At 47.3% G+C, this 24,212-nt stretch overlaps 2 protein-coding genes across 2 annotated transcripts in view; one reads left to right on the forward strand and one right to left on the reverse strand.

Moving 5' to 3' along the window:
- The window catches only part of SPO11 (SPO11 initiator of meiotic double stranded breaks), a 217,765-nt gene that overhangs the window by 49,405 nt on the left and 144,148 nt on the right, over window positions 1-24,212 (reverse strand). The window lies entirely within an intron of this gene.
- The window catches only part of BMP7 (bone morphogenetic protein 7), a 40,790-nt gene that overhangs the window by 13,445 nt on the left and 3,133 nt on the right, over window positions 1-24,212 (forward strand). The window contains exons 2-6 of the mRNA XM_009093147.4: window positions 10,451-10,643; window positions 20,480-20,628; window positions 21,828-22,025; window positions 23,254-23,330; window positions 23,968-24,078. Coding sequence (XP_009091395.3) covers window positions 10,451-10,643; window positions 20,480-20,628; window positions 21,828-22,025; window positions 23,254-23,330; window positions 23,968-24,078 — 728 coding nt within the window. The remainder of the gene's footprint in view (window positions 1-10,450; window positions 10,644-20,479; window positions 20,629-21,827; window positions 22,026-23,253; window positions 23,331-23,967; window positions 24,079-24,212) is intronic.

Consider the following 24,212-nt stretch of genomic DNA (forward strand, 5'->3'; position numbering starts at 1 on the left):
ATTCTGCAATAGTAATAAAAAACAGAGAGCAGCTTGGAAAAAAATAATGTAGTAGAAGATAATTAACATATAAGCTTAAAAGCATCAGATTATGAGCACAACTTTCAAAAAGTTCCTTTGGCCCTGGAGGGAAGATTTGGAGCTCACTCTCCAGACAGCAGAGGTACCTTTAGCCATTTCTGTCTTGTGTAAACACATCAGAGATGCTCAGGCAGTGACCTTCCCAAAATTACTGACTCAGGCTGTTTATTATGAACAGTAGCTAATTTATCATATTATTTAAAAACATATTACTTTGCCTCAGTGTAGATACTGGATTGCAAGGGAAAAAATTGATCCTGTTACATCTTTGCATGATCAAATCATTGCATTGAACAATTAGTATAACGAGATTAGATTTTAATTTGCATGCCCTCTGCACATGCCAATTGCAGATTGAGGTGCCTGTGCTCCCAGCAAGCTCCCATTTTCCTTCCAGCCCTTCTCTTGGGGGCTTTTCTCCCCATTTTAGGTTTGCCTGTAGCAGTCTCTCACACTGCCTCTTATCTCCCCTGGCTGAATACACTTTATTTCTGACCAGAACTGCTCAGCCACTTCTCTCTCCTTCCTTGGGCCTGGGGATGTTTCCATTTGCTCAGTGTGTACGAGCAGTCAGGGCAGGCTGCTGGTTTTTGCATCAGTGATATTTTGAGACCTGCTCAGTCTCAGAGCAGGTTGCAGGAAGCACCTTGGGCCCCATTTGTCAAGTGTCTGGACTGGGGATTACTTTTCTCAATAAACCTTATTGCCACTTAACTTTTCTTCCTCTTTGTGCTCTGCAGCCTCTTCCCCCTGGAGACACCCATCACCCTCCTGCTTTCTCCTCCTCCCTTCTCTGGGCTGTGGCTGCCACCCCAGCCTGATCCTCATCAGGAATCCTCCCCAGGCTGCCACTATCTCCGTGACCCTTGGATGCCCTGGCAAAATATGTGACTTGCAATTCACACCTAAGGCTGGCACAGCTTTCCTGGGAAGCTGGGCTGGCCAGATGCAGCTCCCTGGTTCCTCAGCACCAGGGAAGCAGCCCTGCTGTCCCCTGAATCACAAAGTCGGGGAGCAGTGTGATGTAGCCATCACCTCTGCTCAAAGGGGGAAAAGAAAATTGTGCTCCTGCCTCTTCACACACCTCCCAGAGCTGCACTCAGAGGATTTGGGGGATGTGCCAGGCAGCAGCATGGCTCTGCTCTCAGGCTGTGTCATCCCACATTGTGCAGACAGAGAAAAGAAAGGAGCAATGATGAGCTTCTGCCTGTCCTTTTGCTCACTGCTCAGTTTGGCTGCAGGAACATTCCTAGAGCAGGGTGTGGAGCAGAGCTGAGGCTGCCTTTGGGTGCTGTGCACTCACCTCAGCCTGCCCTGTGCACCCAGGAGCTGCTGCCCAGGTGCAGCCCATCTTCAGGTACAGAGAGACAAAACAGCCCCAGCTCTGCCAGGGATAAACAGCAGCCTGTGTTAGCCCTGCTCCAGAGCCAGCACCAGAGCTCGAGACATCTGTGATGGCCACAACCCTGCCCAGCTGGGGGGCAAAGGATTTCAGCATCAGCACAGTGCCCTGCTTGCCTCTCTGGAAAACAGCCACCCACAAGGTTTTGGGAAGGGGAGAGCTGGTGGGGTGAATCCCCAGGTCAGCACTGACCTGGGTTCCCCCTTTGCTGTGAAAGGAGGAAAAGAAACAGGATCTGAGTGCCTGGAGAGGGAGGCCCTGCAGGAGATTTCCTTCTAGTGGATTCCAGGAGGATGAAGGTAGAAATAGAGGGAGTCTGTCAAAAGGAACAACTTCATGAACTCCCATTTTTTTTCCTTTTCCCTGTCACCCCTCCCCGAATTCTCCATTCCCTCACACCACTCAAATCCCACAGCAATCCTCAGTGCATTACAGCAGCTGCAGATGGATTGCAGCTCCATGTGCTGCTGTGTTTCACGTGACAGGGCTGTGAATAAGGTATTCTGTAGAAACACAACTCTTCCCTGCTTATTTAACTTTGCTTTCCCCAGATACACATGCAGACACAGCAAACAGCACCAGGAGCCACACCACCATGGGTCTGTTTACTATTAGGAGAGTTTTGTGTTCTCAGAGCAGTCCCACGTGTAAATTTTTCACAATACCTTTCATCTCGTCTGGCTCTGCTTTCAGCAGGGAAACCACAGCCTGAGCGGGCACCCATCAGGGCACACTCTGGAAAGAAAATGGATTACCTGTGCTTAACCTGCCCAGAAACTTCATGGATGTTCTTTAAAATGAAATGGTTTTACCATCCAGCCTTGCCTCAAAGTGTCTGCAGAGAAACCCCAGCAGGGAATGTCTCTGAATTCAGACAGCAGCGTGCACGATCCTCTCCATCATTTCCTTCCCAGGGACTGCTTCCCCCTTTGCCATCTACCATACTTGGGAATTTTAACTGAAAGGACTCCTGGGTGACACATGGGGTGGCGAGAGGATGTGGTGACTCACAGCATCCTCTGGTCCCCACCCCACATTCCGTGGTGGCTCCTGGGGAAGCAGGTGGCTCCCGCGCCGCGCCCGGAGCCCTGCCTGGCCCGGGCACCACACTAACCCCAGCCCTGGAGGAACACCAATTCAGCACCACCAGGAAGGGAGAAACACCCATTTCTGTCCTGAGCAGCCCTTGCTAGCTGAAGTTTGACTTAGTCAGGAAGAACTTGCTGCTGTTTGGGAGATAATTAAACCCATCTTCCCTCGCCCGGCTGTTTGCACACGCACAATGATACCATTGTTCAGAGTCATGCAACACATATGCTGACATTAAAGTGTTTAATCTTGTACTACAGTATTCCATTATTTTTTGGACATCTGTACATGATAGAAAGGCTACGTATTAAGGGATTTGTTGACAAAGAAATGGCTAATGCTGATACATGTGTGGACTGAAAGGATCTTTCCAAGTTGTGTTCTGCAGTAGGGAGGCTGCTGCTTCCCAGGCCTGAAGCCTGGCACAGATGTGATATGCACTGTTGCTATTACCACTTTTCAATTTATAACAAGGAGTCAGTGTTCAGAAGAATTTTGGAAGCTCCCTGCTGGGTTTGTGGCTAGGTGGTCTCGCTGGCAATACCAGCTCCATGCTGAAAGCTGAACAAATGAAGTGATGGCTAAAGGGAGAATATTAACTCCAGAGGGTTTTTTTTCCTCCTTTCGAAGCAAAAATGCTTACCCCAGATTACTCTGCAGAGTGAGCACCAAAGAATTTCCAACCTCTGGGTTTGGGGATAGGGATTTATGGAGCCTGGTTTTCATCTTCTTTGAAATTATTGCATTAGTCCTGCTCTCCACCCATGGATGGGGCAGGACTTTTCCCTGGCACACACTGAATTTACCATGCAAGAAACAGTTTTTCACCTTCTCCTCCCTCTCCCTGGCTGTAAAATGGGTCCCAGAGCAGGGAGCAGCTGGGTGCAGGTTCCCTTCTGCTGAGCTCTGCCTTGGCTCAGAGCAGCCCCTTCAGCAAAGGGCACATGGGGACAGGGCATCAGGGCAGGGCTTGGGCAGATGAGCCCAGAGCCCCCCAGATATCTGGGGGTGCTGAGCCTGTGGCTCAAGGACAGGCTGTGTTTTCAGAAGTGGCAGGATGGCAGCAATCCTCGGTGATGAGATGCATTAATGAGTTATAGAAAAACCACAGGCTATTTTTCTAGTAAGCTTATGTCACGGATCAGAATCTAGGCTGTGTTTGTTTTTCCTTAGGTTTCTCCAAAAACCTGCACTAGCTTCTAGATGACTTGGAGAGCTGCAACTATTCCATGTAAAAGGCATGCCAAATACTGTTTTTATCACTCTTTAAAAAAAATTTTAAAATATATCCCATCACACACCCCAGGACATTTGCTCTACTCCATTTATAGAACTCCCAATTTATATTCTTCAACTATTTCTTCAATTATTTCTGTAACTGCTGCTTTAGCTGCCTAATGTCAGCATGTAAATCATGAAGCCGAGAGAATGAAACAGATGAAAACCAATCACAGAACTTTGCATTCCCAAATTCTTGCCATTATAAATTTCCTGCCACTGCCCCTGTAACTCTTGCTGTCAAGGACAATGAGGAGGGAAACATGTGCCTTCGCATACTGTGGCCTGGCATGACATTATTGCAATAATCTTTATTATAGTCCCCCTTTTCCTCAGAAAAATATAAGGACTGACCTCACATTTCTTGCTCAATCAGGCACCCTGCTGAGCCCAGTGGGCTCTTTCAGCTGCAGAGACCGCTGCATCCTTCCCCTAATTGGTTTCCTCCTTCTTGAACCTCAGCAATATAAGGAGAAAAGGCCTATATTTCATAAGTGCCATGGTTTTATCCACCAATTTAGAGACAAAGAAACGCAATTTATAGAGGGAACATTTAATGCCTGTTAATTAGGAGCCCATCAAGAGGTCTCGAATTTGGCATCCCGAAAATTTACGGCTCAGTTTCACAACCAGCACCACCAGCCCCGAGCCCGAGGGGTGGCCCTGGCCTCCCTCCCACCCTGCTGGGAGGTCCCTGCCCTTCCTGCCACGCTGCTCTGGGGAGCTGGGACAGGCCAGGATCCACCCAAAAGATCATCTGGGAAAGGGAAATTTTTTTGGATAGACTTCCCAAGGGAGCCAGGAGGGTGAGGCAGGGGATAGGAGGGGAGCTTCCCTGTGGGACACAGACTGGAAGGGCTGGTGGGGCTCAGGTGCAGCTGGTTTCTGGGCATCTCTGCACTGAAATGATGCTACAGAGCTTCTGAAGCTTTGGCTTCGGTCTCAGGGGGTGACAGTGGAAGGAAAGAAAGGTAAATTCTCTTGGAAAACTCAAACAAGACTTTGCACTGCTGGATGCAATGTGTCAGTGAGAGCTGAGAGGCTGAGATCCACCCTGGATCTCAGGACAGTCCCGGCAGCCCTCGGCCACCTCTGAGGAAACACTGCCTGTTTTCTGTAGCTCTGCAGCTGCTGGAGAGAGAGCAGAGAAAGACTTTGCTCCCCTCTAAACTCACCACACAGGCAGACTCTGAAAACCTCTTAGACTTTAATGCCAGAGTGTGGCAGAATTTTTTTTGGCATCCGAATCTCTGAGGGGTTTCTCAGGCAACTGCTGATGGCTCAGCAGCAGCCTGGCTGAGAGGCTGAGGCAAGGGGGTGTTGTCTTTTGGAATCTATTTTCCTTTGACTTATCTTTCAGTCTCAGGAATTTGGGACCTTTAATCTATTTGAGATTAAAGTCCTTAACAAATCCCTTCTGGCCTTTTTTGGGAGTGAAGAAGTTACAGACACCCTGCTGCACATTCCTCCTGGTGCCTTTTTCCATTGTAAATGAGAAACAAGTAGCTCTAATTGTTGTAAGCACTACAATAAATGAGACAACTGCTCTCAAAGTGCCTTATAAAAACAATTAACATATTATCAGGTGAAAGCGTTAAGAAGAAAATTTAAGTTTTTACTTGTTTATATATTCAAAGTGTATTCTAAGTGCATCACCCAAATGTGCCAGGGAGGAAGAGGTGTGGAATTACCAAAGCTTTCCCAGTATGGCAACCTGAGAACAGAGCCTATTAATCTGATGTGGAGTTTCTTTCTGAAAAGCAGTTTTTTGCATCTTCAGAAAACAAGAGGGTAAAAATACCTAAGCAGGGAGATTGGCCTCCTGTGAAATCCATTGAAATTAGTGAAGGTATTTCTATTGACTTGTCTGTCATTTAGATAAGCTCTTTAATTTTTCATTAATAATCATTTGTAACACAGTCATTCTTGGGAAAAAGTCTTTCTGTGATTCACTAGTCCTTTGCTGAACACCTGGGGCTGGTGGCTGACCCTGTGCTGGGTCCCAGGGCTGAGAAATAAAAACACTGCAAGCTGTGCCTCACCATAGTCCTTGTGTCACGAGCCAGGCCTGGCCACCAGCAATCCCTGACACCACCCCAAAGGTCCAACCAGGGTTTGCACTTGCCAGCAGAGATTTACAAAGGGGCTGCAAAGAGTTGGAGTTAGTTTATTTCTAACCTGAACATACTTTGCTGTGAAAATGACCAAAGGTGGGATCAGTTGACGTTTCCAGCTTGATGCTGATGTGTCATTTGCTTTGGGAAGTTTGGACACCTTGGGTGCTAAATCAGGACCTCAGTGTTTTCTGTCCAACATTATTGTTTTGGTACTGGCTTTAACTGCATTGCTGCAAGTTCGAAATAGCACCAGCCACACTGTTCCATCCCTGTCTGCTAATGTTTTTAAGTTCTGTATCTCCAGCACATGCCAGAACAAGCACCCAGTATTTGTTGACATTTTATCTCCAGCTTTCCCATATTTTTGGATCTGATACCTGGCTCTTCACACCTGAGCACATGTACCCATCCTGTTTGCTCTTAACCATCCCTGTCAGTTGCACAACTGTGTCCTGCCCCCTCTTGCATCACCACCAGGCCACAACAGAGCCTTGGAGACACAAAGGACTTCAGAGAGCTGGGAGCCCTCCCTGTGTCAGATAGAGCAGCACTCAGATCCTGCTCAGATAGGCAAGGCCAGGCTTTCAGAGGTGCTGATCTGACTTGCATAGTTGTGACAGGTGTGGCCGAGCCACTGATAACCACCAGCCCGAGATATTCCTTGTTTTGGCTGCATCACCTTAATTGCTCCCCCACGATTTTGGATGCCTTGCTTATTTTCTCATGCATCTGATGTCCTCCTCCATCCCACAGCTCCCAGCTCCCATTGTCTGCACCTTTCCCAAGGACTGTGCCAGAGGGAGTGTCTGATGATCCTCTTCCACCATAGCTCCAATGAACTGCCACACTCACCATGCCAAGGGTTATTTTACACCAGCAATTTTTGAGCCCTGTGTTAAATTAGGCCTTTTAGTTAGGCCAGATCAAGCCCTGTGTTAAATTAGGCCAAATTAAGTTAGAATTTGTCTGCAGTGGTTGTGCCTCCAAAATGCAAACTGCTTCTAAGAATGAGGAGAGGCTCACCTGGGAGTGACTTTGGAGTGTTTTTTAAGGAGAGGAAATGCCCTGTTTTCCCACAGTCAAGGCACACAGTCTGTTTCACAGCAGAATTATTTTTCAAGGGTGTTCTTCCTTTTCCTATTTTACAACCTTTGATTGCACATCCAGAGCTTTGGCTTCCTCTCCAAGCAGCTGCCTTGCCAAGGCATTTGAATTGTGAGCTGGAATTTCCAATGTTTGAAATTAGCATCTGGGCTAAAACCATTCACCAAAGCCTTTGGGTAGTAGATTTGTGAGAACTGTGAGCCTGGGACAGAGATGAGTTGAAGTTCTGTGGGCAGAAGGGCTATGAAGCATATCCAGCAAATATTCAAAATGCTTGATGTGTTTTAAGGGAGCATTTAACATTAATTTAACATTAACGGCGAACAAACAGCTGAGATTAAGTCTTTCAAGGTTGACCAAAAGGTCCTTCTTATGGTCATTGTGTCAATAGGGACCATGGGTTTTATCAATCTAATGGAAGAACTGAAGCCACATCCAAAGATGTGGCAAAGAATTGCATCTTTGCAAGATGTAAAACTACAGTCCCATCCAAAGAACTGCTGCAGCAATTCTCCTGACTGTTCCAGTGAACACTTAAAATACCACTATTCCCCCTTGCCTTTTTTTTTAAGCTCTCCCCCCATTCTCCCCCTTCCAACTCCTCAGGTAATTAACTGGAAATGACCCAGTTGCAGCATTGTCAGAGGCCTAACACCCATCAAACCCAGGAAACTCAGGCTCCTTGAATGCTCCCCTGCTCACCCCGCGCTGTTGTGCTGAAGGTATTACAGGGGTCTGCAAAAAGTGCTTGATCAGATATACTGTACCACATGTTCCCAAATACCAACACACTGCAGCATGACTTGGGGATAGGATTTCAGCCTTCATAATGAAGAGTCTTGCTTTTATGAGTTCGAGTCAGACCCTTAACGTTATTTTAACATAGATTTTGGTGTTTAATTATGTAATAAGATTTACTGCAGTCATCTAACAGATGTTGATTCAGGGTCAGTGTTTCTCATAAATTAGTTCTGAAAGGATTTGTTACTTCTGGGTCAGCAGATAGGTCCAGAGTGCAAAGAAAAAGGGGAAAAACAATAAACACTGAGTTGAAGGGTTTCTTGGGATTCTTTCTTCAGTTACATATCCACATATTTTCATGATCTTAATGACTATAGCCACAGGAATGTTTGCTTTAACACTAAAGATGGCTCAGGCCAAAACCCTATATCCAAACATCTGCAAAGCATGGGAAAGTTCAAACTTTGGGGCTCTTTATTTTATGACCCTGGCTGTTAATTTTTCAAACTAACACGACACATTTTTTCTAGGGCTCAGCAGTGGGAATTGCTGTGAACTTTAGCAGCACCCCTAAAAGTTTCATCTTCATGTGCTTGTTGTCAGACCTTGTGTATAAAGTGCAGCTAAAGGCCAGTGTTGGTTGATGTAGTTGTCATCACACACATTCTGAAAAACTGCACCCACCTTCCTCTGGAAATTCAGCCTTCCCATCTCTTTGGAAGCAAATCATGTTTGTACATCCTACTGCTAACAGCTGCAACTAAACCCACACAGCATTATACACATTCTTTTACATTTGTGGTTAAAGGAGGGATCCCATATTAAAGTATTTTTCATTCCATTTTAATTTAGTTGTAGATAAATTCCTTTAAAATTGAAATTATGCTCTTTATATCTTATTCTGTGAGGAGTGCTTTGGAGGAAAGGGATTGAGGCTCATTTAATAGTGTTGCTAGCACGTCCAGGGCAGTTGTAGCCTGCCAAGTCTTTCACAAACACTGGTGAATATTCACAATATTCCTCCACATCAGGGTATGAGATACTAAATGTTGCCCCTGAGATGTTTGAGCAGAGGTGCAACAGAGACCGCTCAGCACATAAAACCATTTGCTAAACTTAACCACCTTTGCCTTGCAAAGTTCAGAGGTTTTATACCTAAAACACTCGTCTAAGACGAATCCCAGCCATGAGTAAGAGCTCTGAAGCATTTCCCTGAGCAGCAATCACACAGTGGCAAACTGGACTCCTCACAGAAGGGATGTGAGAGAGGAGGAAGAGTCCATGGCCAGCGGCTGAGCCTCAGCCAGCAGAGCAGCGCTGAACCTGCTCCGTGCTTGGACACAGCCCTGCTCCCAGAGCCTCCCCACGCTCTGTCCCTGCCATGGGGACACCCTGCCCAGGGCTGCTCTGTGCTTGTACCATGCAGAGCTGTCAATTTAAACAGCACTTTCCAGACCCGGGCTTGAAACTCCTCTTTTTTCAGGAGTAATTCCCTTTAAGTCAATGGATTTACACAATGGATTTGCTGCTGCCAGAAGAAAATCAGGCCTGTAGGAAGACACACATTCCTCGCCAAGGAAATCTCAGAGCTAACTACTTGAATTGCGCAGTCAAGCTGCAGAGAGGTCAAGTGGGCAGACGACAGGACTGGGACATATAGGAAGTCCCTGGTTCAAACCTCAGCTCTTAAAATGTCATGTGGTGTGACCTTGGGCGAGTCAGTTCATCCCCTTATAGCTCCGTTTCCCCCTTTTCCTTTGTCTGACTTGTCTGTTTAATTTGGAATTTCTTCCAAGAAGGGTGCCTCGGCTCATGTGCTGGGCTGGGGCACTGACACCTCTCCTCCCCCTTGCTGGAGGACTGGCTTGAAGTCTTTGTTTCCTCCCAGCACTGACCCCCTGCTTCCGTGCCACAAGCAGGGTTAGAGGGGACCACCAGCTGTCCATCAGGGGACAGGCAGGCCTGTCACCCCGTGGGATAGCACACATCCCAACACCAGCCTGGGAGGATCTGGCACTTGTTATTTCACAGTCAGGGTTGGGAGGTGGAAGAAAGCCCTCACTTTGAACAGTTTCTTTACAGCCCTGATCACTAAAGCTCCTTTAAAATGAAAGCTTTGACCCTACAGAGCGGAGCCACGAGCTTGTGATGAGTTCAGCTGGCACCAAATGTGGGTCACTGGCATGAAAGGCCTCGAGGGCTGGAATTTGTGTCTGTAGCGTGTGGGTATGTGTGTGTACGTGTGTGATTGTCAGGAGCAGAGCCAGGCCAAGAACCAGCACTCCTGAAAAGCCCCATCTGTTTGTCTCAGCTCCTTCCCACAGCAGCCTGGTCGTTATCGGTGGCAAATGTCCAGAGTCACTTGTCAAGCACAAAGCTGCCAAAAATCATTAAAACACAATGGCCCCCTGTGCCAGCCAACTGTGAAACTGTTCCAGAGGGAGCCTGATAAACACATATATGCCCATAATAGCCCAGATAGAGGCAGGTATTTCCTCTGTGCTTTAGTGATCTGAGCAGCCCCGCGATGCTGCGATCAGATATTCCCGCCCTCCTCCGTTGTGGCAGCTCGGGGCGCGTTTGCTGGCGAGGGGAAGGGGAACAAAGCAGGTGCCTAATGGGCTGTTTTCTGTTCCAGTGGAGCATGACAGAGAGTTCCACCACCAGCGCTGCCACTACCGAGAGTTCAGGTTCGACCTCTCGCGGATCCCCGAGGGGGAGGCGGTGACGGCGGCCGAGTTCAGGATCTACAAGGATTTCATCCGCGAGCGCTTCGACAACGAAACCTTCCAGATCAGCGTCTACCAGGTCCTGCAGGAGCACCCGGGAAGGTGAGGCACCCCCAGGGACACCCTGCTGAGGGCACAGCTCCCTGCTCCTGCAGGGAGTCACAGCCAGTGCCCTCTTGGTGCCATCAGCACCAGTGGCAGGGTTTGGCATTGGGGCGTGCAGGGGATCCCAGCGGTGCTGCTGCAGCAGCTCCTGAATGTTGTGACGTGGGCACAGGTGCCCTGGGAGCCTCCCCGTGGCCCAGGGAGCATCCCCAGCACTCCTGCTCTGGTCTCTGGGAGCACTCAGTAGCCTGGCTGTGTGCTAGTGCAGAAAAAGTGTCATAAACCAGGAATATCTCAAGATTTCTGGAAGTCCTCCCCCTTTCCTCCTGCCTCTGTGGATCCTGAGGTGGCAAACCCAAATGCTTCCTTTGGAACTGCAGCTTAATTACTAGGCCTTATTATCAAAGGCATTCGAGCTCCCTAATTAACAAAGACAGATGACACCACGCTTTTTATATTGACTGATTGTTCTGCATGTGCAAAACTACAAGATGAGCTATTAAATCCCTTCCAAGCAATTATTAATGTATGCCAAGCTCCCTGATAAATCCTCCAGGGAACTTGAATAAGAACATATGTTCAATTTTCTCATCTGGTTTTAGTTCAATTAATCAGCAATCCCAAACCACTTATCAAAGGCACTTAGTTTCATTTGCACAGATTTCTTTCACATACAAATCCTACCAAAAGTGAGATTGCATTTATTTATGTGAAAAGTATTTACAATCACATTCTAGTCAGAAGTTATTCTTTAGGACAACTAAATATGGGCTAATAATACTACAGTTCTAATTTAGGTTTATGAAAAGAGAAACACTAGGGATTTAAAAATTGGAAAGTCCAAAAGGGTAAGAAAAAAAAGTATAATCAGGACTCTGGCTTTATAGTTTTATAAGAGCTAATAAAAATGCAGAAATAATTGAAACATGTCAGGAAACCTTGTCAACTTTTTTTTTAATGGTGAGAATTTCTGCTGGCTTTGCTGGTTGGTAAAAATATTTAACCACTGGTGTGTTTTCTTCCACATCTGAAATTCTGATTTTATAGCTTAAAATGCATGGTTCTCCTGGCATTTCTAATGATGCAATTATTTGCAATTTTTGGGGACTGTGCTAAAAGTAATCTATTTTTATCAAACAGTGGTTAGTCAAACTGTGCATTTAAGGTTTTCCTTAAAGGAGAGGGCAACAAGCCAGAGCTGTGCACAGGACACATCAGATGTCCTGCTTACCCAAAGCATTTCAGTTTATTCCCTCTTAGGCCATTCCAGAGGCAGCAGCCTCCATTTGCCATGTTTCTTGGGAGGGTTTTTTAGGTACCAGCCTGCAGGGATGACCTTCCTGTCTTGGGAAGAGCAGAAACTGTAGATGTGCTGGCAGAGGAGGAGGCACCAACCTGTGTGCCAGGGCACTGCCAGGGGAGCTGCCAGGAACCTGTTCTGAGGTAAATGACCTCCCTCAACAGATGCCAAGGAAGTTCCCCCTCGGGTCCTGATGAGTGAGGTGCCCACTAGGAATCTTACTGACAGGGTCAGAATGAGATCTGATATCTTAATTTCACCAAGGTGCATCCCAAAGGTTGTCACCACTTTGTTTAGAGAGGATGGGAAGGTACTGCTGGGGAGCAGCAAATGCTTCTGCAAACTCTCTCCTCCACTAATTCCTGTTCCTAAAGGAAAAATAACGTATGCAAAGGGTGGGCATATACATCAACCACTGTCTGGAAGAGGTGAGGAATCTTGCTAATTATACAGATGTTCCAGCCACTAGACTAGATGCAATTTTACTTCATCATATTCACCACAGCAACACTATTTTTAATGAGTGTTCATGCATATTCCCCTTTTGCATACATTTTGGCACAGGCTATGGCGAGTTTTGAACAGCTTGTCCTGAAAAAATATTCCTGTTGGTTTGGATTGACCAAAGGTAAAAATATTGTCACTACCATTTGTAAAAATATTTGCTCTTTTTCTGCATTTTTCCACTGACATTTTCCACCCGGCTCTGTCACAGCCCAGTCATCCAAGTCAGTGTGTCATTGGGCAAGTGGAGAAAGAAAACAAACTCTCTCCAGTGTTGATCAAAAAACACCCATTGACTTTGATGCTTCCTTGGCTGTTTGTCTCATCCTGAGCTCTGGAAAGTCAGCCCCATCTGACGTTGTTAGCAACAAGAGCAAAACAAAGCCAAACCCTCCCCCCCCACGCAGGCAGGGAAACCTCTGCTGCCTTTGGGTTTCCTTCTCCCAGGGCTCTCCTGACACAGGAGCCCTGCTGGAATTGTCTTTCGAGATCTGAACCTGGAATTCTCTGTGCTGTGCAGAGCCCGAGGCACAGCAGCTCCTGCCAGGCTGCCAGGGGCAGCTCAGCATCCTCTCACACACAGCAGAGAGCAGGACAGCTCCCAGAGCCACACAGCAGCACAGGGAGAGATGGAGAGCTCAGGCTGAGGGGGACTGGAGAGGTTTTCCTCTGTGAGATGTGCTGAGGGCAGGATTTTCAGTTAAACCACAGAAGAGCCTCCACTTTGGAGGGTGTGATGGTGCCCTCAGCTCACAGAAAGCAGAGGTATGAGCAGTTCAGCAGTTAATGACTTCACGAGTTCAGACAGGTTGGAGGCATCTAACCAGCAACATCTCTTGTGTGCACTCCATTGTCAGTGAAAAATACAGGCTTAGGTGTTTCCAGAGCAACAGCTGCACCCCAGCAGACTGTTCCTGAAATCCTGCCCTTCAACAGCTCAGTGTTTGCGGGGTAGAACCTCTCCCCATCCACCTGCTCAACCTAACAGCCCTGGCAGCAAAAAGGAGGGCCCAGCCCTTCCTTTGCAGCAGATGAGATGCCACTAGACTTTGGACTGCCAGAAGTTACATCTCTGTCAGACTGAAGATATTATTACAGGTGTTTGTAGGAAATCAGGCTAAGTGATCAAACATTCTTTCTCACTTTTCCAAATCTTTCCTTGCAAGGCAAGCCCTTCAAACTGCCAACATCTCCTCGATAACAAGGCGTGCACAGCATTCTTTAGGCACTCAGCATCAGTTATTCACTTTAGGCAAACAAGTACATTCATGAACAAAAATGTCCCAAATATCACAAACACTGAGGGTGTTTTAACTGGTATAACATGCCTCAAAGCTTTCAAGTGTGCAGCTCCAAGTCCAGTGACTCATGTCCAACCTCTGTTTGGACGTCATGGCTCACTCACCCCAAAGCCTGGGAAGGTGTTTGACAGAGCCAGGGCCTGACATGAGCAGGGTGAGAGCAGCAGGACATCCAGTCTGGGTTTGAGGTGACAAACCCTCCTCAGTGGGAGCTGAAGGTGGCCATGGGGAGCCAGGGGCTGCTCAAGTCTCCTCCCCCTGGAAAAGGAGGGAGAGCAAAGCAGATGCCAGTGCTCAGTCAGGGCATCCTCCTCAGTTACTAACCCGAAGCTGCAGAAAAAAATGCAGACTGTAGAGCTGCCCTAAAGCTCAGCGCTCTATCCTGCTTTGCTGTCTGCACCTTTTCAAGCTGAAATACCTCATCCCAAAGTTACATCTCCTATTTCCTTGGACCCAGCTCTTGCACTGCAGAGTGAATCCCAACCCCTTTGAAGTCGATGGGAGTTTTGTTACTGGAGAGAATAAAGCCAGGTACTCGACCAGCCTTTGGTAGTTGAAATGTAGCTGTTACACGTTCACTTTGTGGCCATTATGGATTTCACGGCTTCAAAGGCAGTGATTTGAATGCTCATGTTACCAGCCCTACAGAAAAATCAGATCTTGCAGGATGCATTCCTGGGTTTGACTTGCAGCTGGAACCCTTTAGCTTGAGCTTCAAACTACACCACTGCTGCAGCAGATCAAACCTGAGCCCCTCTCCAGACCCCTTTCTGCCATTCACTGGAGTCTGGTTCCATGTTGTGGGTTGAAACATGTAATTCTAGTACCTAAGAAAGGCTTAGGCCCACCCAACCCATAAAGCAGATGTGCCTTCTTTGTGGGGCTTTTTTAAGCACCAGTGTGATCATTCTGAGATGGTGCAGCACAGCACAGTTGGATTTATTGATGTGCCCCAGCACCATGACAGTATCTACAAATACTGACAATAAATTTGATTTTTTTGGTGACTTATCTGCGACTCAGTCATTTATCTCTCAGCAAGTAACAAGGGAAACTTGAGCATAGAGATCCTGCAGCTCTCCAAGAACAGAGCTGAATCTGGTTTTCTCCTTCAGACCATTCCAACCTGCAAAACCTTTGACAAATCTTGAACTTAGCAAGGCACAACTCTTCACAGGCACTTGAGGAGCTGCAGGAGGCATTTTGCACACCCCAGTGGGTTCTTGCTGGGGAAGTGATGCACTGGTGAACAGCCCTTCAATGCTGAGCAGAAACAGCTGTACAGAAGGTGTCAGAGAGATGTGTAAAACCTCATTTCTCTCAGCACTGCTTTTACAACAGGCTTCATGTTTAGGAAATGTGTTGCATCTCAGCAACAGACTCCCACTGCCACTTTTAATCAGCCTTTGAGATTTAGACCTTACCTTCTCCAACACCATCTAAGAAAGGCAACACAGCTACTTGAAGCACACAAAGCAGAATTAAGAATCTGCCACAATTTTAAAGTGAATTTAATTTTCCCCCTAGATTCAGCTGAATTTACACAGATCTGTTTCACTACCAGTACAGCCAGTTTTCAGGCCAATCCTTGGAAAACACCTCTAGCAAACTGAATTCCTGCTGTGGACATCCCTTCACCTGGCAGAGCCCCGGGCTGTGTTTGGCTGGTGGCTCCTGCCTGGGGGCACAGGGACAGGTTTTATCAGTGGGGAGGGGTTTTTATCAGTGGGGAGAGCTCTTATCAGTGGGGAGAGCTCTTATCAGTGGGGAGGGAGAGGGAAGGATAAGCATAAGCAGGGGATCCCAGGCACAGGGAAGGGAAGGTGTGGGAGGAGGGCTGCATCAGGTCTATGTACAGAGGGTGTTGCAAACGTGCCAGGGAGAGGCCCAGGGAGATCCTGGGGCCCTCTCAAAGTAGGAAAGTCTGAAAAATATTTTCCTAAGCTTGTCTTTGGACAGCTGCAGCTGACTTTAAGCAATGACACCAAGCAAGCTGGAATCTGGACACGGCAGGTTTTTAATCCAAACAGATGTCTTCTAAGCCCACATCTCCTCTCACCCTCTCAGGATGCCCTTTTTGCCTTCTCCTCCCTCCACCTGCTCAAACCTGGATGTGAATAACCCCTTCCCCCCATGTCAGCCCTGTCCTTGGGCTGCCTGCTGGAAAACTTGTCCTGTGCCTGTGACCCAAACAGCCCCTCTAGGGTTAGAATACGAGTGGAGAGGAGAGGATTGTGCTCCTGCCTTAGACACTGGGGTTCACGTGCTGAATCAGTGGGAATTCAACATATCCATGCCTCAAGTGTTTCCTACTCTAAAACAGGCAGGAGGGTTAACCCACATTTGTAAAGCCATCCAAAGGCTGCTGCAAGGTGCCTCTGTATGGTTTCTGTTTAAAGCACTGATGTTGGAATTCCTGCAGGTAGAGGGAGGGATCAGGGCAGCCCAGCTGCCAGGGGTGCTCTCTGGGCTGAGGGATTCCCTGTCCCTGATGCCAGCAGGGACAGAGCCAGGTGAGCCTGGGGGCTGCTCCCAGCACAGACCACTGCCTGCTCACAGGAATCACCTTGTCCTACAGTGTAATGGAAATTGCCAAGAGTCACCTTCACTGCTGCTGCCTGTCCTTTTCCCCATTTATTTTTATCCCTCTTGGAAGTGCTCATTAGTGTTTACTACCACTTGTAAGCAGCAGCTTGAAATAACAGGGCTGACGAGCAGGATGGGGACAGTGAGTGAAGAAAACAGACGTAAAAGCAGGGACTGTTTGGCAGGAGGACTGTCCTGAAATAGTGTAGACCTTACAGCATTATAGTCTATAAATGCAGAGTTTTATCTCCTGTTCCCTTGCCAGTGCAGAATTTCTGTCTCTCAGGTTTTCATCCATGCTCTCCTTGTGCCCCAACTCACCAAGGCAGGTGGTTGGGGCAGATGCAGCACTTCTCATTTTTGGGTATATTTCTAGTGTTTATGGCTTCAAACTAAGCTGCATCCCAGGGACTGAAAAAGTACCCCAGCAAAAAGCAAAGAAGCCATACATACTATTTTCATAAAGCTTCATGGTTGTTAATTCTTTCTCTTATTCTAGAATTGCCATGTTGCAACAATTCCCTTTATCCCACACCTTCCCTTCCCTGCCTTATTCTCTTGTTTCTGTGCTCACCCCCACACGCCTCACTTCTTCCAGCCCTTTTCTCTTCACTAAATATTTGTGATCCCTTTCCTTACCACCATCAGCCCTTTGGCAGGTCAGCCCTTCCACCTCCATAGCTCCAGCTGCTTCCCAGACACGATCTCACATGCATCCTGCCCAGCCACCCTCACGCTGCAGTGCTCGTTACTCAGCCCTGAGCCCAGAAAACAAGTTCACTCAGGAAGTTTCACAGACCACACAGCACTTACATGACCTGTAGACAAATTTTTGGGAGTGCTTTCTAACAGGAGGTGACTCTCCTGTCTGGCATCCAGTGTGAGACACTACAGAAGACATCAGCAGGCAAATGCCAACCTCCTGTCTTCATCTCAGGCTGCACTGAGAGCCTGGTGCTTGAGACAGGCGAGCAGAAAGCCCCAAGTTTTATCATTGCTAAAAGCCCTGACACTCCCGCTGATGTCAGTTCTTTGAACACTGAGCCATTTTGATGTGGTCTCAACAGAGCATACTTGTGGTCTGGATCCAGACTTTGTAATTTATGTAACTCTGATCTAGACATTAACATTTCCATGTCCCAGCTTAATTTTTCTGTGAAAGGAGGATCATGTGCCTTTCCTATCTCTTGCTCTGGAAAAAGAGCAAGTACAGTTTCTTGCAAGCACTGAAATTCTAAAATGAAGGAACTGAATGCAGGGCCAAGGAACCAAAGGGGTTTTTTGCCTCCTTGCTGCAGAGCCATCATTCACACTGCTCCAGGAACATGCTCTGTGAGAACACAGCTGGAAGGTGAGGTGCAAGAGGAGAGGTGCACTAGAAACCTTTTCTCTTTGGGCTCAGATCTTTATCTCTCAGCTGAAACCCAAAGCAGCCACATTAGTTAGACTTAACCAGCACTATCTTCTGTGACAAGCCATTAGATGGGAGCCCTCAGAATAAATGTTGTTTAAGCCTTAGCAGAGCAACATTTCTTTGCTGTGTTTACTGTGTCTTGTCCAACAAGGATATCTCGAGGGCTGGCTGTCTATTAGCTGGTGATTTAATGCTGTTTGCCTGTCTGTGGAGAGCAGGACATTCCACTTAAAGGAGGTTTGCTTTTTGAAAAGAACGAGAGGTTTCTTTTCATCTGAACAGGAGCCACATCTCAGGAGCCTGTGCTTGCAACACCAGTGAGGTTCTGCATCCCACCCCTGGTGGGCCAGGCCAGAAAGCACTAACCCAGGAGTGCTTGAACTCCTCCAAAGGGCATCTGACACGGGGCTTTTTTGGGGTCCAAATGTTCCAAGTGTGTGTGGGAAGGACATTTCCCTTCAGTGGGTCCCTTTGATCTCTCTCACTTCGGGCTTCCCCTCCAGGCCAATTGTTTGCACATTGCTGTAACTACAGGAAAACAAATGTATTATACAATTTCCCAGACTGACTCACCCTGGTACTTGATGCCTCATGTAGTCTGCTTACCCTGATTGCATCATGTCAGCATGGGAAGCTTAAAGGCTGCTTTTTCTGAGTAATAATACTGCAGCTGAGCAGTAGCTAAAACCAAAAAAAATATCATGATTGCTACTATCATCAACCTGCAAGGGGAGAAAACCAAGCAAGCCAAGTCCCTGTTAACTAAACCTTGTGTGAATCATGAGTTCCAGTCAGGGGCCATGCCTAAATAATGGACTATGTGAATAAAACACCCTTTTCTCCTGGAAACTTGGCCTCAGCCACTGGGACGGGCCAATCCATGCAACTGCCTGGTCCCTGGCTCCTCTGGGATGTGTTTGGTTCAGTGTGCTGTAAACAGGGAAGGGTGGGAGTTGTCCTGCACTGTGGGAAAGGGCCACTGCTCCTGGGTGGGGATGAAACCCCAGGGGATGTGTCTCCTGGTTGGAGTTCAAGCATCATCTTGCACTGCTGTAACTAATGTGGCAGGGGTTACCCTGTCAGTCCTGTTTAACTCCAGATTTCCTGGGAACAAAGCTGACCCAGCTCCCAACACCTGCCTTGAGCATTGCTGCAGCACAGCCCTTCCTGAGCCACCCCCTTTGGCTCCCAGACATCCCCTGGACACTCCCACAGGATCCCCTCTGCCTCAGCAAGTCCAGCTCTGATGTAGGGCTTTTTCCACAAACCAGAGCTTGGCTTAAAAGCAAGCACTGATTGCACCCTCAGCAGCACCAGCTGTGTATTCAGCCATGGGGTGCCCAAATCCCTCCTGCTTGAGGGAGGAAACACAGAATCCACTTCCTGCACACCCTGGGCCACTGCTCACCTGCTCTGCAGGAACTCATGTCAGAAATTCAATTTCATGCACAGTCAGAGGGGGGTGGTGACACCCCTTAGCTCACAGAAGAAAGCAGCACCTCTTACACACTCTGGCCCACTAAGGTTGAAAGGAAAGATGAACAATAAAAGCATTGCAAAAACCCCTCCATTCCTGTTCTGTCTGGGACAAAAGCTTCTGATTTCTTGGTATGTCAAAGGGGAAAGAATCACTAAAAGCTGTGAGTCAAAAGCCCTTATGCCAACAGCTCTCCTCGGATTCATTTCTGATCACTGGGTGTTTCATGCAAACACTGTGTAAACCAAATATCCATATTTGCACTGACAGATCTATAGTGACCAAATTCATAAGGCCTTTTGAAGCTTTGAGGATGTGATTAAAGGGTTTTTCAAGGATAGTTCTTCATTCAAAAGGATATAATTACACTTAAACAAGTTATCATGTTTGTTCACTGTAGGCACAAAAGCAGCTCTTACAGGACTTGTCTAGACACTTCCACCACCTGTCTTTGTTCTTCTTTTAAAGTAATTTTTATAAAAGAACTGCAGCAGCATCCATTTTTTAATCTGAGTTTTAGCTCCTTTTCTGATAAGAGAAAAGTCATTCCTTTACAGAACCTTTATTTTCTCAAATTTTAATTTTTCAGAAATTTGCCAGGAAACATCTCGTAAATCTGAACTAACTTCACCTATTTCAAAAGATCAGAATCTCTCCATTTAGGATCTTTTCCATTTTCTGATATTACTTCTTCAGCTAGAGTAACCCAGCAGTGGCCTTTAAAAAAAACCCCAAGCAATGAATTGAAAAATGATTGTGACCCACAGCAGTGCAGAGGGTTATTGCCTCAGTCAGTTATCTGTAACCTCAGATGAGCAAATTTTAAAAAGCCTATTACCTATGATAATGTAAGCACACCATTGTTCCAGCTGGCTTGCACCAACACTAAAGTTATGCATAAAAGTCAGGGAATTATGTGTGGAAAGGCTAATGAGCAGCATTGTCTGCCCAATTGCTGGATTTGCATATGCAAACAGTAATTCTGCAGATCTGGGCCTGGCAAAAGTTTTTTTGAAGCTGCATCAGGAGCTCAAGGTTAACAGCAAAGTAACCCCAAACCAGCTCAGCTCTGCTTCAACCCAACCTCCCTTTCTTGGAGAGAAGTTTCACCTGAGGGGGATTGGAGGGGAACACAAACCAGCCCAGCTCTGCCTGTCGCTGAAATCCCAACCCCAGGCACTGCCTAAAGGGTGTTTGTGGAGACTCCAGTGGCAATCCTGGCTCACTGGGAGTTCTGCCCCTTTCTTTCAGGGATTCAGATTTGTTCCTGCTGGACTCCAGGACGATCTGGGCTGCAGAGGAAGGGTGGCTGGTGTTCGACATCACCGCCACCAGCAACCACTGGGTGGTGAATCCCCAGCACAACCTGGGCCTGCAGCTCTCTGTGGAAGGCATTGATGGTGAGTGTCACAGCCCAGCAGAAATCAGGGACTCTGTTTTTTCCTGATTCACAGCCAGGGGAGGCACTAAATATCATAGCCTGTAAGTACAGCAGGATTTTGGTGCAATACTTTATGCCCGGGCAATCCTTAAGGGTTTAAGTTAAGTAAAATATCAAAGTAAATCAACCCCCAAGCTTCCTTTGTATCTGCTGTTACATGATCTGTAATCATGAAGCAAATACAGTCTATTTTTTAAAAAAACCATACAAAATAAATGAACTGAGAGGCCTTTTCCCACTGTCCCTGGCCAGGTAGCCTTGCAGGGCTTCTCCAGGACAGTGTCAGCTGTCCTTTGGCATGTTTGACTTGTGGCTGACAAGGCACAGCTCTGGCCTTAGCAAAAGGATCACAAAACCATCACTTGGATTTAGCAACAGCACTCAGTAGCTTGGGACAGAATAATCCTGGATGTCACCTCTGCATTGCACAGCAGCACCCAGACATCCCTCGACAGCAACAAGGAGAAACATTAAATTTCCCACTGCCACCCTCTCCTCGTCTTATTTGTAAATAATGGATTTAATTCTACAGAGAAACCTACTAGTCTTTTACCAAAAATCAAATTATTCTAGAGCCCAAGATGAAGCATGATGATGAAATCATGATGATTATCATGGATGATAATCAAAGTTTTGTACAAAGTTGTCAGGTATGGTGGTGGAAAGATGCAACAATAAGCAAAATGCCTCTAAACATTTGTTTCTCTCAGCTGAGCTATATCTGGAACTCTGTCAGCATTTCATACAAGGCATTTTTATTTTAAGCTAATAACCTTCCAGTGGGAATTTAGTGTTCCTATGGGCTGAGTTTTATGGCTCCTTTTATAGGATCACTTCAAATTATAGGTTGGTGAACTTGAAGAAACCCCTCTAAAGAATGCAGGAAAAGCTAATGCTGGGCGGATTTGGGGTAAAACAATTGTGTGCAGGACTAGTTAATGTAACTTCTGCACACAGGTACAAGATGAAGTTAGCTGTGCTGAGCTGCTCCTGTCAGAAGCAGCTTTGCCCGTTAAGCCCAGGTCTTTGGAGGGGGGATGGCATTCCCAGGAGTTCTCCTGGCATGCCCTGAGTTATCCTGGCTGCTGCCAGGACAAAACCAGGATAAAACCAGGATAAAACCAGGACAAACCCCTCACCAGTCTGTGGTGCTTGCAGGACAAAGCATCAACCCCAAGCTGGCGGGGCTGATCGGGAGGCAGGGCCCCCAGAACAAGCAGCCCTTCACCGTGGCCTTCTTCAAGGCCACCGAGGTGCACCTGCGCAGCATCCGCTCCACGGGGGGCAAGCAGAGGAGCCAGAACAGATCCAAAACACCAAAGAACCAGGAGGCATTCCGGGTCTCCAACATTGCAGGTACAGCAGGGCTGCCTGGGGCCACCATTCTGGCTCTGGGATGGGGAGGGAATGGTTTCACCCACGTTATCTGTTTGCTGTCCCTTTGGTCCACACTGCTGGTTTGAAACGGTGTGGGGTTAGGGCTGTTCCACCCCTAAAATGTCAGGGAAAAGAGGGTTTGTTTGAAGCCATGTTAGATTGAGGGATTTCTTAATTCAAATTTTAAAAATACCCCAAGCACCTAACCAGATAAACTCCTCTTCTCCCATAGGAAATAAATTCTCATTTTGAAATGGAAGATAATGACATTAAAACAATCAGTAATAAGTGATCAGTGTATCCAAATCCAAATGCTGCTCATTTTCAGGGCTCGTGATTTTAAGTTTAGCCCCTAAAAAGCAGAGCACTCCCAAAATTCTTGCACAGAAGAGGAAAACCCATTCATTCTCTGGGTAACCATGGCTATTCTGGGGGGAGCTGTGCTTCCTAATTTGGAAGAAAACTCCATCAGGCATTTGAAATAGAAATGTGGCTTAATTATGTGATACTTCAGAGGAACAGGCCCTTGATGAGGATCCCAGCAGGAGCCACAGCTCAGGGCTGGCTCTGCTGAGGCAGCAGCAAATTCCAGCTGCTTCTGGGAGTGCCTCACTGAGTGGAAGGAAAGGTTGTGAGGAGCAGAAGGTAAAGGAAGACAGAGCTTCCAATCACATTTTTATAGAATCATTAAGGCTGGAAAAGACCTCCAAGATCATCAAGTCCAACCTTTGACCAACTCCCACCTTGACAACCAGCCCAGAGCACTGAGTGCCACGTCCAGTGCCCCCAGAGAGGGGCACTCCACTGCCTTCCTGGCAGCTCCTTCCAGTGCCTGACCACCCTGGCAGTGATGAAATTCATCCTTTCTGCTTGGGCCTTCAGCTCAGGATGGACAAATCTTTAAAACTGCACTGATTCTCTTTCTATGTATAGGCAATAATCAGAGTGATCTGTGTGTTGCTATTAGGGGGTCAGAGGAAGTCCAGGAGGAAAAGAAATTAAGATAAAAACCCCTACTTTCCCAGGCCAGTTGGCTTTGCCCTAAAACGCCAGAAATGCATTTCATATGTGTTGAACCCAGCCATTATTACATGACTAAAACACCTAAAAAACCAGCTGTAAGTGCACCAGGGGAGCAGCAATGCCTCACTCCCTGCTGGGGGAGCTGGGGCAGCCCAAGCTCATGGCCACCATTGTCCCCTCACAGAGAACAGCAGCAGTGACCAGAGACAGGCCTGCAAGAAACACGAGCTCTACGTCAGCTTCAGGGACCTGGGGTGGCAGGTAAGGGCTGGGGGGGCAGGCTGGGACTGGGCTGTCCTGGCACATCATTTATCAGCTGCAGCAGAGAGATCCACCCACCAACAGAGTTTTTATTTTAAATCCTGAAGGGGAAAAATATGGTTTACAGCCTTTAGCATGCTGAAGTGTTTCTGCTAAGTTGGGTATACAAATATTTAGTGGGAGACTGGCTGGAAGCTCAGCACAGTCAGGTCCTTTGGAGGGGCTGTGGCCCTGCAGGTCCTCTGGCAGTGCTGAAGGCATGGCTCTCCATTTTCATCTACATGGTTTTTAGACCTGGTTAAAGCTATTTTCCTTTCTGCAAGCTTCTGTCTGCATTGTGTTGCTGGGTGAAGTGATCCTCGTGGACAGGCAGGACTCTGCTGAACGGATAAAGAACTGAACCCAGATGTTCAGCTGCTCTGTGGGCACGTTGGCAGTGTGGGCTGTGTCCCTGCAGGAAGAGCAGGCACTTAGAGGCCTCTAAGAGAGCTTTAGAAAGGCCAGGGGGGCAGATTTTTATTTATTTTGCAGGCCACTGTAATGGTGTGTGTGAATGTTTATATTTCTGTGCTGGTTGGCTTTTTGTCTGACTGCATTTCTGTCCCTCTCCACAATCCAATGGTTCAATCTCCTCAAGGACTGGATCATCGCTCCCGAGGGCTACGCTGCCTATTACTGTGAAGGAGAATGTGCTTTCCCCCTGAACTCCTACATGAATGCTACAAACCATGCCATTGTACAGACACTGGTAGGTGCTCCCTGCCTCCTAGCACAGGCTTGCATCTGACAGCTGCTGCTCAGAAATAGATTCATGCACAGCAGGGTCTCTGAGCTAGCAGGGGCAGGAGGATCTGCCTGAGCTCTCAGGGTGCCTGCAGCACC

The sequence above is a fragment of the Serinus canaria genome, chromosome 20 (assembly GCF_022539315.1).
Source record: "Serinus canaria isolate serCan28SL12 chromosome 20, serCan2020, whole genome shotgun sequence".
Lineage (NCBI taxonomy): Eukaryota > Metazoa > Chordata > Aves > Passeriformes > Fringillidae > Serinus > Serinus canaria.